Here is a 15207-nt window from a genome sequence, read left to right as displayed (position 1 = left end):
ACGAAGTAGAAGAGGAAAAGGGAAGAACGAAAGACACCAAGTCTGACGAATATACATATACATACAATTTATATGTTTCTTTTTTTCTTATAGATTAATAAACCTAACGATACAACTAATTACAATAGTCAACAACAAAATGTAATAACAATGCGTTCGAGATCTACGACGAATTGATCGAACGAATCAATTTCGTCGTGAATTTCGTCCTCGATGATGAAGAGGAAATCGTCGCTTTCATGATTTCCTGATGTGTCATGCGATCGATCATACTTGAGATAATAATAATAATAAAGGAAAGAAAGAAAGAAAGAAACAAATTTCTAGAAAGATGCGGGAGAATAAAAAAAAAAGTCGCATTAGCGAGAAATATATTAATAATAATAATAATAATAATAATAATAATAATAATAATAATAATAATAATATAATAATAATAATATTAATAATAATACTAAAAAATAATAATTCAAATTACTTTCGTAGATCAAGGACGATCGTAAGAGAATAGGGCAGTCTTTAGTGGTTAAATCGTTTTCTCTTGTTCTTTTCTTATTACCTTTTTTCTTTTTCTTTTTTTTTTTTTTTTAACTTTTTTCTTAACTTAAACGTCGATAAATCTAACAAATACGTACGATCTAGCGAACTATCAATACTCTAACGTAAAATACGTCTAACAATAGTACTATAATTACTTATTACAATAAAATTATCCTAAATTAAAATTAAAATATAATAATTATCATGAGACTAAACATATTATTCTAAATCTTAAATGAAACGAGGCAAACTTACGTTTAACTTATATTTAATTACGATACTTAAAAGATAAAAGGATAAAACGTTAGCGAATAGCACGCATGGGAAGACATTAAAATCGTGGATAACAAAAGCGATAGTAAATAAACGAACCAAATTTTGTTTATAATAATAAAAAAAGTATTTCACTCTTGTCGATCGTTGTATCCTTCTATTTTTCTTTCTTCTTTCTTATTGTTTTTCTTAGCATTTCAACCAATCCCGTTTAAATTTTTACGATTAATCTTATCATCTTATTAAATTATTTCATTTGCGTATTCTCCACCTGTATTACACTTCTGATGGAGGGGGAGGGAAATAGCACAATGATCGAACTCGCAGTAAGATTGACCTGTGTATGCGATATCGAATACTATGATGTAGAATGCATTTAGTTGAATTTACCAGGTGGTAAAGTGAATTGAGGTAACATGCAAATAAATCGTTGATGGTTTTTGTGCGGTAGGAGAGCAGTCACGAGCAGAACGACGAGTAGTAGTCGCGTGCGTCTGTCTGTCTGTCTGTCAGTTCATTCGTCTGTCAGTTTGTCCTGGACTTGTGTATAATCTCGAAGCCCACGTTTTATCGCGCGAATGAACGAACGAACGAACGAATGAACGAACGAATGAACGAACGAGCAAGCGAAAGAGCTCGTGTCGTCGTTCTCCGTTTACTCGTTTACTCGTTCCGGTATTCAGGCCTACTCGAGCGTAACGAAAGTGCATGCGCTACTCTCGCACGATCAATTTGGCGCGTGCCCATGAATCGGTGGTAGATGATGATAATAATAATAATAATAATAATCGTTAGCTTTCATCATTGGATGACATCTCCAATAATATCACACGTATACGTTTACAACTTACGATCATTCCTATTTAATTATTTAATCTACTTAATGAATATTTAATACTTTAACTATTAGTAGGATTATTATTATTATTTTATTATTATTATTATTATTATATTACGTATATATCGTATCATCGATAACGATATTTATATCTTATACTTCTGACGCATTTGTTGGATCGTTCGAGAAATGATCAATTTTGTTGAACAAACGTAATAGGAAGAAATAGATAATTGATATCTCGATCTCTATACGACTGAGACATAAACTAATACGCATTTTTTTAGACCTCCTACAATCGAAAGAGTAATTGGTTGAGAATCTTGTTTATCGATCTTTCTCGAGCGCCAAATATTATTTACGCGCGTGTAGGACGTTATCCCAAAAGTTTCTCGTCCCCTCTAAACCGTAAACACTAATAAGTACGAACTCAGTTTTCAACTCAATGCTAAAAGTGGTTCTATCGTTACGCGAGATCTTCTCGCCTTATCCTCGTCGTATTGTTTCATCTTGATTAATTTCCTCTTCCCTTTACTAAGCTTCTTCCTAGGGATTTCCGTAGTTGCCGTTTCCATAACATTTGACCGCTGTTCCTCTTCCTCCAACATTCTCAGAGTTTCAATGATGTTTCTCGGTTCCGTGATACGTCCTGTAGAGCTACCATTCTTGTTCGCGTATACAACGGAAAGATGAGAGAAACTCGACTTAGGTGGTGCAGTGATGTCGGCGAAATCACGGAAGTTAGCGAAGAAATCGCCTCCTCTAACTGGTTGAGGTTTAGGGTTCCTATAGTAATTGGCACGAGCACGACCAGTCGCACCGTGATAATAAGGATTATAGAGTGTATCTTCAACAGCATACTCTTCGTTCTCCTTATCTTCGGGATAGTAAGTTCCACCGCGAATAACTCCGAAGTTTCCTGAACCCAAAAGGGGATGTTGCACCTCTTTGGAAGATGCCGAAGCTGTTTGATAGACACCACGATCGCGTTGAAAGTAACCCAAGAACCTGTTGGGTCTGTATCTTTGTTGTTGATCGTTCAATGGTAACCTGTGATTATTGAATAATTCAGCGAAAGATGGAAAGAAGTTTTGACTCTCGGTTTCCAAGCTTTTATCAGCATCCAAGGATGGTTGTTGAGCTTGAGGAGATAATTCAGTATTCTTCGTTTCCTGATCTTTCGTATCCGTTTCATCTGTACTTGTATCATTCTGCTTGTCATCGGTTTTCATGGTCGTCGTATCTAATTCAATCCTTTCCGTTCGATTTTCTTCGTGATCCGTCATCGTCTCTTCACCATCAGTCTCCATATACATGTCGGAATCATCGCCGTCCGCATAATCCTCATCGGTTTCCGATGCTGATGCTATTGAATCCTGCAACAGGAAGATAAAGAATTATTTCCTCATTACCTTGATTTTATTTCCAGTTGGCCTTTCTAACGATAAGAGTTCCTTAGAAGTCAGAGAAAGTTCAACGAGTTAGAAAGCTTCATTTATAATACAAATACCTGTACTACTACTTGCTAGAAGATAAAACATATAAGTATATACTTTACTAAGAATAACTTTATTTTAATAACAAGAACCAACCGATTAGATTTTATCTAGATAAAATTCTCTATAGTAGTTAGTTTTAATCGATAAGAATAAACCGAAGGTATCGAATGATTTAATTGTTTAATATTAAGTTAACAGTGGAACGTTAAGCTCTGGTCCAATTTAATGGACGACCAAATTTTTCACGAATCCTACGATATTCGATAAATGAGTGTCTTGTGGAAGAAAAGCCTATGTTCAATTTTATCGTTGTCTATCTTACAAGTTTGTAATAGGTAACAGAGGCCCTTATTTCGAACAACCATTTAAATATCAAATATTTGAAACAAACAGGTTCAAATGAAAAGGCATCTGTGATTGATATAAGTCTTATAGAAAATATTAGCAATCTGTTAAATACGTAAAGTGCGAATATTTTCAAAATTAAAGGATAAGTGAAAAGCACAACGCGAGACGATGCAAAGTTCAGCATCCGGGATTATTTGATATACGTTTGATAAGAAAAAAAAGTTTAAGAAAAAGAAAAAAGAAAAAAATTCCAATTTGAAAAGAACAATCTGTCAAGTGCGTAGAATGCGAATATTTTCAGAATTGAAGGATAGGTGAAAAGCACAACGCGAGACGATGCAAAGTTCAGCATCCGATCGTCGATAACTGCCCAACGATGTCTTTGCCTTGACATTTAAGGCATCTTCGTGGCAGCGACCGCCTTCGAAACTAGTTATCTTGTCGGCGCGAGTCATGCATGCGTTGGTGTGTGTAGGTGCCTATGTCTAACTAAGCAACCCACAATCAAGCGTTCTATTACAGTCTCAAACTCTCGCACGTGCGCGCGCGTGCGTGCGTGCGTTCACGCGAGTCGACTTGCGACACACCGACGACACGCCTAGCATTGTGTTACTGATATATCTACATACCTAACTATCACGGGTCAATTATGTTACAATCTATCGATATTATTATTTACCTCTCTCTAAATTATTATCATAATTATTCATATTATATATGTTTGATAAAAGTTCAATTAAAATTGCAATAAAAAAATCAATAATTAAAAATCTTTTCACAATTAATTACCATAAGGTTTAAAGCGAATTACAAATTTTTTTTAAATATTCTCTTGTTTGTTATTCTTTATAACGAATGAATATTAAAATGCGTAGATAAAAATCTGTTTCTTCTAAAAGAATACTTTCTCTCTCTCTCTCTCACTCTCTCATAATATTAATTATTATGCAAGTACGAAAGACGAACGGAAGAAATGTGTATTGCCAATACTTTGCTTGTGTTATACGTAATAAAGGACAAGGATTTTACGATCTCCAAGTGAATCGGCTCGTTATAATTTTCTAACTTGCAATCCTCTCATAATCTACCATTTTCGTTATCCTTATAGTCTCAACAGAGGAAAGTCCTTTCAAACGTAAAAACCACGAGTAACTCGTTAAATTATTCCGAAATGCGTTGTTCTCTTTACTGCTAATCGTAAATCATTCGTTCTTAACTTCTCCTGGTTTTATAATGATTAAAATAATTGAGATCTTTAAAAAAAAAAAAAAGAAAAAAGAAAAAATACATAAAGCTATCGTCGTCATGGTCGAAGCAAATTAAACGATAGTATTATGTGCGATTAGTGTAACCATACTTTTACTTCTACTTATCTTATTCTTTAATAATTATTTCTTAGGACTTTTACGAGAGAGGACATCGAATAATAATAATAATAATAATAATAATAATAACTGGTAACGATTTTCACAAAGACATACGTCAAAAAGAAAAATTAATATATATATATAAAGAGAAAAAGAAAGAAAGAAATAATTAAAAAAAGAAAATAAAATATATAAAAATAAAGACAGATAGACGATTACTCATTTAACGAGAGTTTTAATGCAAAATAATAGGCAATTATATTCGAAAGGTATAGGTAAGAACTTCTTGCAAAAGTCCACTTGAAACTATGAAGAGAATCTAAGGTAAATAAGAGAAATAAAGAAAGATAGAAAGGTAAAAGGGGAAGAATAAAGAGAAGGAGAATGAGAGTGAGAAAACAAAGCGTATATACATATATATATACACATTGAAATATTACAAATGGTCGAGAGAACAGAGACGATCCCCGCAGTCGAGGAGCTTGAGAACGGAAGACGAATCGCGAAAGGGAAAGGGAGAGAAGGAAACGTTATTATTACGCGATTACGGAGACGTAAATTAGTCTTGCACGGTGATCTCGCAAAACGCGCGTTACTAGCGTAGATAATATTATTAGCCTCATCTACGTTTGTGAGAGATGCGCACGCGCGCTGCCCTATTAGCATCATCATCTCCATCGTCCATGTATTATAATATTATGGTATATACCTACTACTACTCATGGTCATTTCGCTCTACCACCAACAGTGAACTGACTCGGTATGAATTATATGTGAATTAAGGGCAATCAACTCGTCGAATAAATGATCGTTTGTAAGAACCGACAAAGATAGAAATAAACTTTTCTATACGTTATTAGTCCTTTCTATCACGAATAGAGAAGATTCTCTTTTGAGATATATATATATATAACTAATCTGTCTTTGATTCACCATTCTAAACCACGTCCGTTCAACGTTGTAACGTTTCGTTTTAAATAATGTTCTTAAGGAGTGCATTTAAAAATAAATGTAGGAGTAAAAATTCTTTAGTCTGTTTTTTATTTTTTTTTTTTTTTGAAAGTCGTCTCGTGTCGTTAATCAAAAGATACGGATCGTTGATCCCGTACAAACGCGAGTTGCATGCACGTTTGATAAATATACGAGACTCTTTATGTATATTATACTTTATAAAAATAAATAACGAAAATTATTGTCGCGCCTTGTTAAATTCATTATTATGTGAGATTAATTAAAGGTTAGAGACAAAATGAGACGTACTTTCGAGGGGAGATTCTGTTTACTAGTCTTGGTAGTTGTTATTACTGATAAAATCTAACAAACTCTCTCTCTCTCTCTCTCTTAGTCTCTTTCTTTCTTTCTTTCTTTCTTACTCGTTCTGAACGCTTATTAAAGACCATGAATGCGGTCTTTTGACGAGATTAACGTCACTAGAAATTATTTCTGACGTAAACTTCGCATATCGCGATAATGTGTCTGTTTTTAAAGTAGAAAAAAAAAAGCAAGTAGGAAAAAAATTTAGATCAAATTTACGTTCTCGTTTTCTAGGTATTAAGAAATATAAACACTGTTACTGGTCGATAATTGTGGTCAAATTATAGTTCGACTAAATACTAATCGGTCAGCTAGTTTTGCTTTTATCCTCGTTCGTTAATTCTCTTTTAAGATTTTCAAATATTTTTCGTCGTGTCTCGATGTCCTTGAATTTGAACTAGCTTTCACCATTTTTCTCACCTCGTGTATTACAGCGTCCTCGGGAACTGGTGCACCATCTGAAAAAGAGAACAAATAGTTTTCAATTTTGTATCGTTAGAAAACGCAACGAGATTTCTCGTATTAAAATAGATCGACATTTACGATTGATGAGAACAGAAATTTACGATTGAAGGTCAGATTATTCAGTTTTGTAAAATATTCGAAGGTTTTTCGTGCTAAATGCAGATATTTTTGTCTTTCGAGAGATAAATAAGAAAAAATGAAAAAAAAAAAAAAAAAAAATACGAGAGGTAGAGATTAGTATTCGAAAGATTCCAAGTGTCTTGGACTTGATGAATTAACGACTATCCTTGTATGCAAATTACTTAACCGGTCTTATTTATCATCTCCGCGTTCCTTAACGTCTCTTTTAACATTAAATTAAATATTTCAAGTTCGTTGAATAATTATTAAAAAGATTTATATATATATTTCGATTAAATATCATTCTTTGTGAATATAAAGAAACAACTAAATTATATCTCCAAAAAATAAATGAATGAAAAAAGAGAACAATAACAATGTTTTGTTTGTTTGTTTCGTATAAAACGAATAGAAACGCAAAACCTTTGAAAATGTAGTTGACTTGTCTCGAAATTAGGCCAATCACGATTGAAAAGAGAATGAGAACTACTTTCTATCGCAAACGCAACATTGTACAAAACAAGAAATTACCATGACGAGAAAGTCAAACTGCTTTAGAAGCACGTGAATCGATTTCAATTAACTTTCGCGAAGGTCGAATGTCCTTAATTAATACGAGCCTCTTTAAATCGGGCATTTTCTTTTCATTTTTAGAGAAAGTCAATTATTGAATATTACGTCGATGACGAAAAGTGAATGGCATGTGTGTGTGTATGCGTGTATGTATGTATGTGGAAAAGATTAAAAGGTCCTCTATGCGTAAATTACAAACACCTGTTGCTACTTAGCTACAGAAACAACTGGAAAAGAAAAATTGCTCGTAACTTTGGAAAAACGTTAAGTACGATAGCTTTGTAATAGGATAAGAGATGGCTCTGAGCGATACGTCGAAGAGAAATAGTTTTTCTATAGTGTTCCTAGGTATAAAACCTACCGAGGATGTCGCATGTAGTATCACCGTAAAAGGAGATTCTAGTATTTTCCTGTATTTCCAAGAATCTCTACCTATTTGGCACGTATCAAACGCATTGTCGATGTTGAACACCCTCTCTTCTCGTCTCTTATCGTCTCGTCTCGTCTTTCTTTTTCCCTTTTTCTTTTCCTGTCTTTTTTTTTTTTTTTTTCAAACGACCCTCGTTGAAGTCTTCGAGAGCTCAGCGAGGTTAGCAAACACTTCCGACATTCTTACGTGTACTTTTTATCATCTCAAAGACGCGAGCATCGTCCATATGTGAATGGAAATATCGTGCATAGTTCGTACGTAATTAATATTTATTCGTGTAATAGATTTTTTTTTTACGTAAGCGAAGAAAGTGTCGCTAATGTAAGAAACAAAAAAGTCGCAAATAACTCCTCGATTTATGATCGATCCTGTCTTATAAGAATATAAATCTTTTTTTGTTGTTACGTGTGTTTCATTGCAAACATTTTTTCCAACTAAGCGTGTTGGTATTTAGATGATAATTAAGGATGATAATACAAATTTTTGTTATTAAATAAAGAAACGATAATAAAATGAAAAAAAAATAAAAATAGAAAAATATAATGGATCGAGATTTAATAGACAATAAAATTTGTTTAAGATAAAATAACATTTGAACAAGATCGATTAAAAATCGTTCGTAAAACGTTCTCTCGCGAAAAAAGAAGTATTCGTTGACTCTCTTATTATGGCCGAGATTCAATTAGAACGGTATTTCGATCGCAATGCTGGACATGGATGGTTCCGTGTGGAGCAAGACCTCCTCTTCGTCCTATGATTAATGAGAAAATGTGCCATTAACGAGATCGAGTTAATTACTACTTGTAAATGTTGCAAGTGAGATTCGGATTTCCCGCGACGGGAATTTAACTCGTTCTCTTACGATTCTAATATGTGTATCTATATATATATATATAAATATGTGTGCACTTGCGTGTATGTGTATATTTTAAATCCGTTCTCTTGACCGCATCAAATGCATTCTATTTCCCAATTACGTGCGACACGGTGAAAAGCAACGAACGAGAGTACTGTACATACAATCGTGCGTTACTTCTGCGTATGTTGCAAGCCGATTTTAAAAAGACCTGTTCAAACTTCGTCCGACTGGAACGCTTCTGGATCTTGGCTTCTGGCACGATCTTTCAGAAGAATTAAGATCGCTGACGTTGCGATTTGAATTTGAGAAACTCTTACTTACTACTTTGCCTATATTCGCTAAGAAAATTTACATGCTTGAACATTCAAATGTAAGGTGAACGACGAATATCTTGCAAAATCTTTTCCAAGATCTACACTTTGATAATCTCAACGTGTACGCATTAAATCCTACTGACTTTGCGATCTAAATTTCAAGGAGATCGAATTATACCATAATATAATGTGTATTACTGAACGATTAATAAAGATGCTGACGTTCTAAGACATCTCTATCGTGTATCCCCTTACCTACTAACATTTTTTATTTTCAAACAATCAAATGGTACGAGTAAGGGTGCAATTAGGGGAACAATCGTACGTTAATAGCAAGTCGCTGAACGAACAATGTGCAATATTATCTCTCGCGTAACAGAAGAAACGCACGCGGATGCCTTTGCCGTGCCGTACGTCGACATTTCCACCATACCTACTATTATATGTTCGAAGTATTCGTTATTAAATGTTAATACAACGAGGACGTGACCCCGTTTCCCAATGACGTTTTTATCTACGCCTTTGCACATTGATGCTTGTATGTGAATGTCTTTTCTATTATTTTTTTCTTTTTTTCCTTTTGTTTTATACAATAATAATCGAAAATGATACCAAGAGAAGAATAACTTCCGTAGTTTCGAAAGAAACCGGAAATGACGTATAATATCGATAGTGATAATCGAAGATCATGATTTCCTGTGTTCAATGTACACTGACATTTAGTTTTAAGTATAATACATTGGAACGCATTTACGTAACTCCTATTCTTCTTCTTCTTCTTTGATATAATCGTCTAATAAAGTTCTTCACATTTAATTGTTCCATCATTAAGGTATTGTCAATCTTACTTTGATATTGACATAATAATTCTTTGAAATACCTCGAGAAGATTATTAAGATCGCTATGGATAAATAAATCTATGAGTTGTTCCTTTTTCAACGCTCCGAGCTACGAGCGTAGAGCATCGAATACTTTATGACGTAAGTTATTAATTAGAAGCGTGACTTACAACCCACGACGATGAGCGAAACGCGTGACGAACATTTTCATCGTCACCTGAAAAGCCGTTAATTGCTTGGAACTTAAGTTTACTTCGTGAATGAAAACAAACAAAAAAAAGAAAAAAACACGCGATTGATTTAGTGTCATTTAAAAATGAAAAAAATTGGATAAATATTCAACAAGATTATATATCGAAGATAAGGTAAAATAAAAAATGAAACGTGTTATATACCAATATGCAGTATTTTGTTTCAATGTTCCTTAAAAAGGTTGTCAAACAGAAAGATTTGTGTTCTACCATTACCAAAGAATCCACACATAAATCTTTTAACGTTGTATATGCAAGGAAAAAGAAAAGACAAAAAAAAAACAAAGAAGTATCGAACGCCATAAAAGTTAATCCCAATCTCTATATATAATGTAGTTCCCATGGAACTAAACTTCAATAGTGGCAGCCGAATAAGTACAGTGGAAAATATTTATGTCTTTATCTTCCTTAACCGACCCTGTGATATTATAAATAATTCATTAACAAAATCATACAACACATATGCGATCCAGGACAGTCATCAAATGCGTTCCATTCGTAATAGTAACATAGTATAACCGAGGGCGATAAAAAAAAAAAAAAGAAAAGAAATTTGTAAGTCACAAATCCGTAACTTTCCCGCGTGGATTGGGCGGCACCGTAGGAGGCATTGAGAGAGAAAGAGAGAGAGATAGAAAAGAAGAAAAAAAAAGGAAGAAATAACAGAGAGAAAAGGGGGGTAAGGCTGGCAAAGAAACAGAAGAAAAAAAAAAAGAAATAAGAAAAAAAGAGCTAGGTTGGTAGGTAGGTAGGTAGGTAGGTAGGTAGGTGTATCGTGCCTTTCCCCGTTCCTAACTCGAGCTTCGTTTGAAATTGTAATGGGTTAGTAGAAGTACGCGTACGACATAATCAAATCGCGTATCAGACCGGATTCTTAGCTAGGCGAGCTTAAGAACGACGAGGAAGCGATTAGCATCGAACCGAACTGGAGACCTCCTCCTTCCCTTTTTTCCTTTTTTCGCCCTCTGGTCAATCAACGAGAAGGAACGAACGGTCGAATTACCGTACCGTGCTAACAAAACCGCAAGAAAATTTGTATGTTAGCGATCGTTTTTCGATCGTTTTCTACTTTCGATTTTTGAATCTATTTAATTTGATCTCTATAGCCGTGTCTCGGACTCAACTGTATATATGTATATGGCAGTGGCATTCTCTTTCTCCCCATTTGCATTACATTATACTCCAAATTTTATTGCTTAGAAAACCCCATTGGATATTATAATTAATTCAATTCTTTTCTTCGCTGTTATCTTAATGATAACGAATACATGATATATATAATAAAAATAAGTAAATATGTATTCAAGATTGTCATTAAGATCTCGTAATATCAATTGACATATGTATTAGAGTATAGATATACTTACATATATACCAACTTACCTATACCCCACGTTGGTAAATAGGTACCGTAAGTCGTGATACGTTTTCTAAAACATCAAGTTGGAGGTCTTTCTCCGGGGAATGCCAGATATCAACGGGAATAACATTTAATGAGATAGTGTCTTCCGGCAAATCTCTCGATAGTATCTATGTCGATATATATAACGATCGATTTCGAGGAAGTAACGTTTACGAACTAGCGCGAACTATCTCGTTAACCGTTTAAACGATTGATTTTACGGAATCTTACTAAACCTCCCACTCTTTATTATACTATTCTCTTTCAACATTTATACGACTAGATTGAATCGCACAGGATGTACATAATGGCGACGATAAGCCGTATTTAACGATCGATCGATCTATCGGTCTATCGATCGATCTATCTATCTATCTATCTCATTGCAGCGATTCAAACGTCGATACGTGTAAGCAACAACACTCGTTAAAATCATTTTAAAATCTTTACCTGAAACCTATCCTTAACTTCTTTATTTTACTTCGTGCACACACCTAAAACGATTCGTTAAATTTAGAGCGCACTTATCTTCAAGACTTGATTCGTCCGTCACGGTTTTCTGCCTTGAAATTCATTTTATTTTATTTTTTTTCTATTTTTTCTTATTTTTTTTTTTTTGTTCTTTTCTTTTCGATTTAACTTTAGACGAGAAACGTGTTGTGGATCGTGAAAATAGAATCGATCGTTCCTCGTTTCCTCGAAGATTTAAGACACTTAGCTTTCTTTCGAAAGAATCTTCTGTATCTTTATCGATTTATCCTTTGAAAGGTATTGATTTAACGTTTAGGTAATCTTGAAAAATATCCGTTTGGTATTCTAAATGGTTTCAGTAATATCGAAAGAGGAAGATTCTTTTTTTTTTCTAATGTATTTAAAATCAATGATAAATATTTCTCGATATATTTTGAAGCATTGATTAAACCAAAGAGAAAAATATGTACAAAATATAATTCGCATTTGATTTTAACTGAATTGAATGCAAACGTTTCATGAGAATAAAATAAGCGATTATAAGTAAATGGTGCATCCATGTTCATCGAAAATTAACTGTTAAATAGGGTGTATCATGGGAATAAACTCGATAGAGAACGTGGGAGTTAGTTGGAAGCATATGCCACACCTTCTTCTTTCATCGTTTGAAGATCTTAGTCGACTACGAGAGGATGAGTAATCTCAAAGGTTTCGAAGTAAAAGGAACGATAAGTAGGAACGTCCCTCGAAAATATTTCATGAGAGTGAAAGCATCCGGCTGGCGATAATACGATACACTGTCGAGCACAACAACCTCAAGCCGTATAACGGAGAACTCGCGCAAACACGAGGTAGCTTCGATCGGTTCATAGGGATCGTGACAACTTTAAACTTTCGTTTAATTTATTGCACTACCATCGAGGATCCCAATCAGAAACTTTCTCTCTATCAGTTTTTCTCTTTTTACGGGAGAAGAATCTAAAGAAAGCGATCTTGGAATACAATTTTCTCTTTTCTTCTTCTTCTTCTTCTCCTTCATCTTCCAATTTTATCTTAAGGAATTTAAAAAAAACAAACAATTAAATTAAATTAAATAAAAATAATATACGAATATGTAATTTCCAATGGGGGTTTTTATACGAAGGAGAAAACCTTTCGAATTTCTATTTTTCTAACACTGTTACTTATCTTATTGTACAAATTATTCCCTACGAGATATTTCGCGAAAGCTATCGATTTTCCAATTTGATATACCTTCTGGTCATTCTAACGAATAAAAATAAGTATATGCGTATGAGTTAAACGGGTGTGGTGCTACGACAAGGATAAAGACTATGTGACCACGATCATTTCTGTAATGAGACTTGCTTTCTGTGAATAATCAGTAGGTATTATCCATAGTAGTAACGTTGATCGGCACGAACGAGCATGCTTCAAATCTATCTACAATACTTATCACAATCTAACACTCACATTATTCGAGTTTTATCAATTATTTTCTTTTTCTTCTTCTTCTTCTTCTTCTTCTTCTATTTCTCTTTAACTCCATACAATTATTGGACTTAACTCATTGATAATCGGGTTGCACGATAAGATAAACGAAAATTTAGAAATAACTAGAGAGAGATGTATGTCGTATTAGAAAGTAAAATGTACATCTTCCTTAACACCTACATAATCTTAATGGCCAATAAAACGGTTTATTATGTTCTTTCAAGACGAAGATAATAATCAATGATTTATCAAAGCAAAAATAATTCCAACGCGACAAAGTTACCGGTTCAGATATAAAACAACTTATACAATCCTCCGTTTGATTTTACTTACTTTCACTTAAATAGATAGACTAATTAAACATTTACTTCGTTAAAATCTGATAAAAATGATAAGATTCACGTATCTTGCCTTAGGATACATTTGGTACAAGTAAACATGTAACAACATAAATTTACACGAGGACGGAAGAAGTAGCTTAAAGTAACGAACCGAAACGAACGATATTTAAAATCGATCGGGGTTGGATTAATTTATACGCTCGCGTGTTTACGGGAGGTCGTTTGAAAAAAAAAAAAAAATCGAAAAAAACTATGAAACTCTCTAATGAATGACAAATTTATTTTTCGAACAACGACTCGGTTCAAATGATTCTAATTCATGGTGTTCTGTAGCCGCGGACGCTAGCTACATCCGCTTTCTAAATCCTTTTCACCAACGAGTTTGACAAAAATCACAATGATCAACACCGACACAACATCCTGTAGATGAACAGATAACTCGATTCGTTTCGACTTGTGTTAAAAAAAAAAAAAAAAAAAAATATAATAAACAAAAAATGGATGAATACGAAATAGATTTTAATTGGTAAGGTCGAATGATTTGTCCAAAAACTACAACTAAAATCTCGAAGCGTGACCGGTGTACATTTCTCTGGTGGACCGGATGGGTTATTTATTGATTTAAACGAGGCAACATGTTTCTGGTTGTCTCACTGGCTAAGATTGGCCTTGGTAATGTGGTTGGTATCCCGTGGTGGATACAACACTGGCTCTCTCGGTGTTGGTGGTTCGAGTTCGATGCCACTTTCACGATCGAAACTATATAATTATCTGGCGGTGCGATTCGATGAGAAACTCGTTTTCATGCGCTCGAATAACTAAAGGAGAAAGACAAGGAAAGATAGAGAGAAATAAAGAAAAAGAGGAAGATAGAGAAAGAGTGTGTGAGAAAGACGAAAGAAAAAAAAATTGACAAAGACGACGCTTCCATCTCTCGGAAACAACTCGGAAGATTTTTGGTCTACAAGATTCAAGGTCAAGCTCAAATTTCAAGGCCTACACTTGAAAGAAATAAAGAAAGATGATACGCTAGTTGGTATTTAACTCGGCGATACTAATCGTTCTAATGTCGAGGAGAATTACCTATTACGCGATCCTGTAATTTATCGCAGATTATCAACGTTGACTCTAACATGACTCAACGTCAAATTATCACCACCGTTCAACCTCTAAACGTTAAATTAGGTTGTAAAATAAGAGCAACAAGTGATTACATCTATTTACAACGTGCGTTTGGATGATCTAAGGTTCATACCACTCGTTACTCATCGATATTATCTCTTCTTCGTGATTAGACGAACGTCAAGAACGTGTTAATTCAAACTCGAGAGAACTCGTTTTCTTCTTCTTCTTTTTCTTCTTATGCCAAACAAGACTTATATATGTATATGCAGACAATTTCTTAGACGATTCGCTAATTAAACTAAACTTTTTGCTAACAAGTGTAAAATGCGTTACCATAGTGTCG

General features: G+C 34.0%; 1 protein-coding gene across 2 annotated transcripts in view; it reads right to left on the bottom strand.

Moving 5' to 3' along the window:
• Nucleotides 1-50: 50 nt before the first annotated feature.
• The window catches only part of LOC107065463 (uncharacterized), a 51170-nt gene continuing 36013 nt past the window's right edge, over nucleotides 51-15207 (bottom strand). Inside the window, exons 1-3 of one of the 2 annotated variants that reach the window (XM_089178183.1) lie at nucleotides 7699-8090; nucleotides 6600-6637; nucleotides 51-3027 (exon numbers count right to left, since the gene is read on the bottom strand). In XM_089178183.1, coding sequence (XP_089034309.1) covers nucleotides 2089-2967 — 879 coding nt within the window. In that variant the 5' untranslated portion in view covers nucleotides 2968-3027; nucleotides 6600-6637; nucleotides 7699-8090 and the 3' untranslated portion in view covers nucleotides 51-2088. Of the gene's footprint in view, nucleotides 3028-6599; nucleotides 6638-7698; nucleotides 8091-15207 lie in introns of those variants that run through there. The other variant, XM_015319185.2, reaches the window with a different exon arrangement.

Source organism: Polistes dominula, unplaced genomic scaffold, assembly GCF_049000335.1.
Source record: "Polistes dominula isolate Pdom_NZ unplaced genomic scaffold, Pdom_raw_medaka contig_373, whole genome shotgun sequence".
Taxonomy (NCBI): Eukaryota; Metazoa; Arthropoda; class Insecta; order Hymenoptera; family Vespidae; genus Polistes; species Polistes dominula.
The sequence above is the reverse complement of the archived record's forward strand: the minus strand, read 5'-3'. Positions and strand labels throughout refer to the sequence as shown.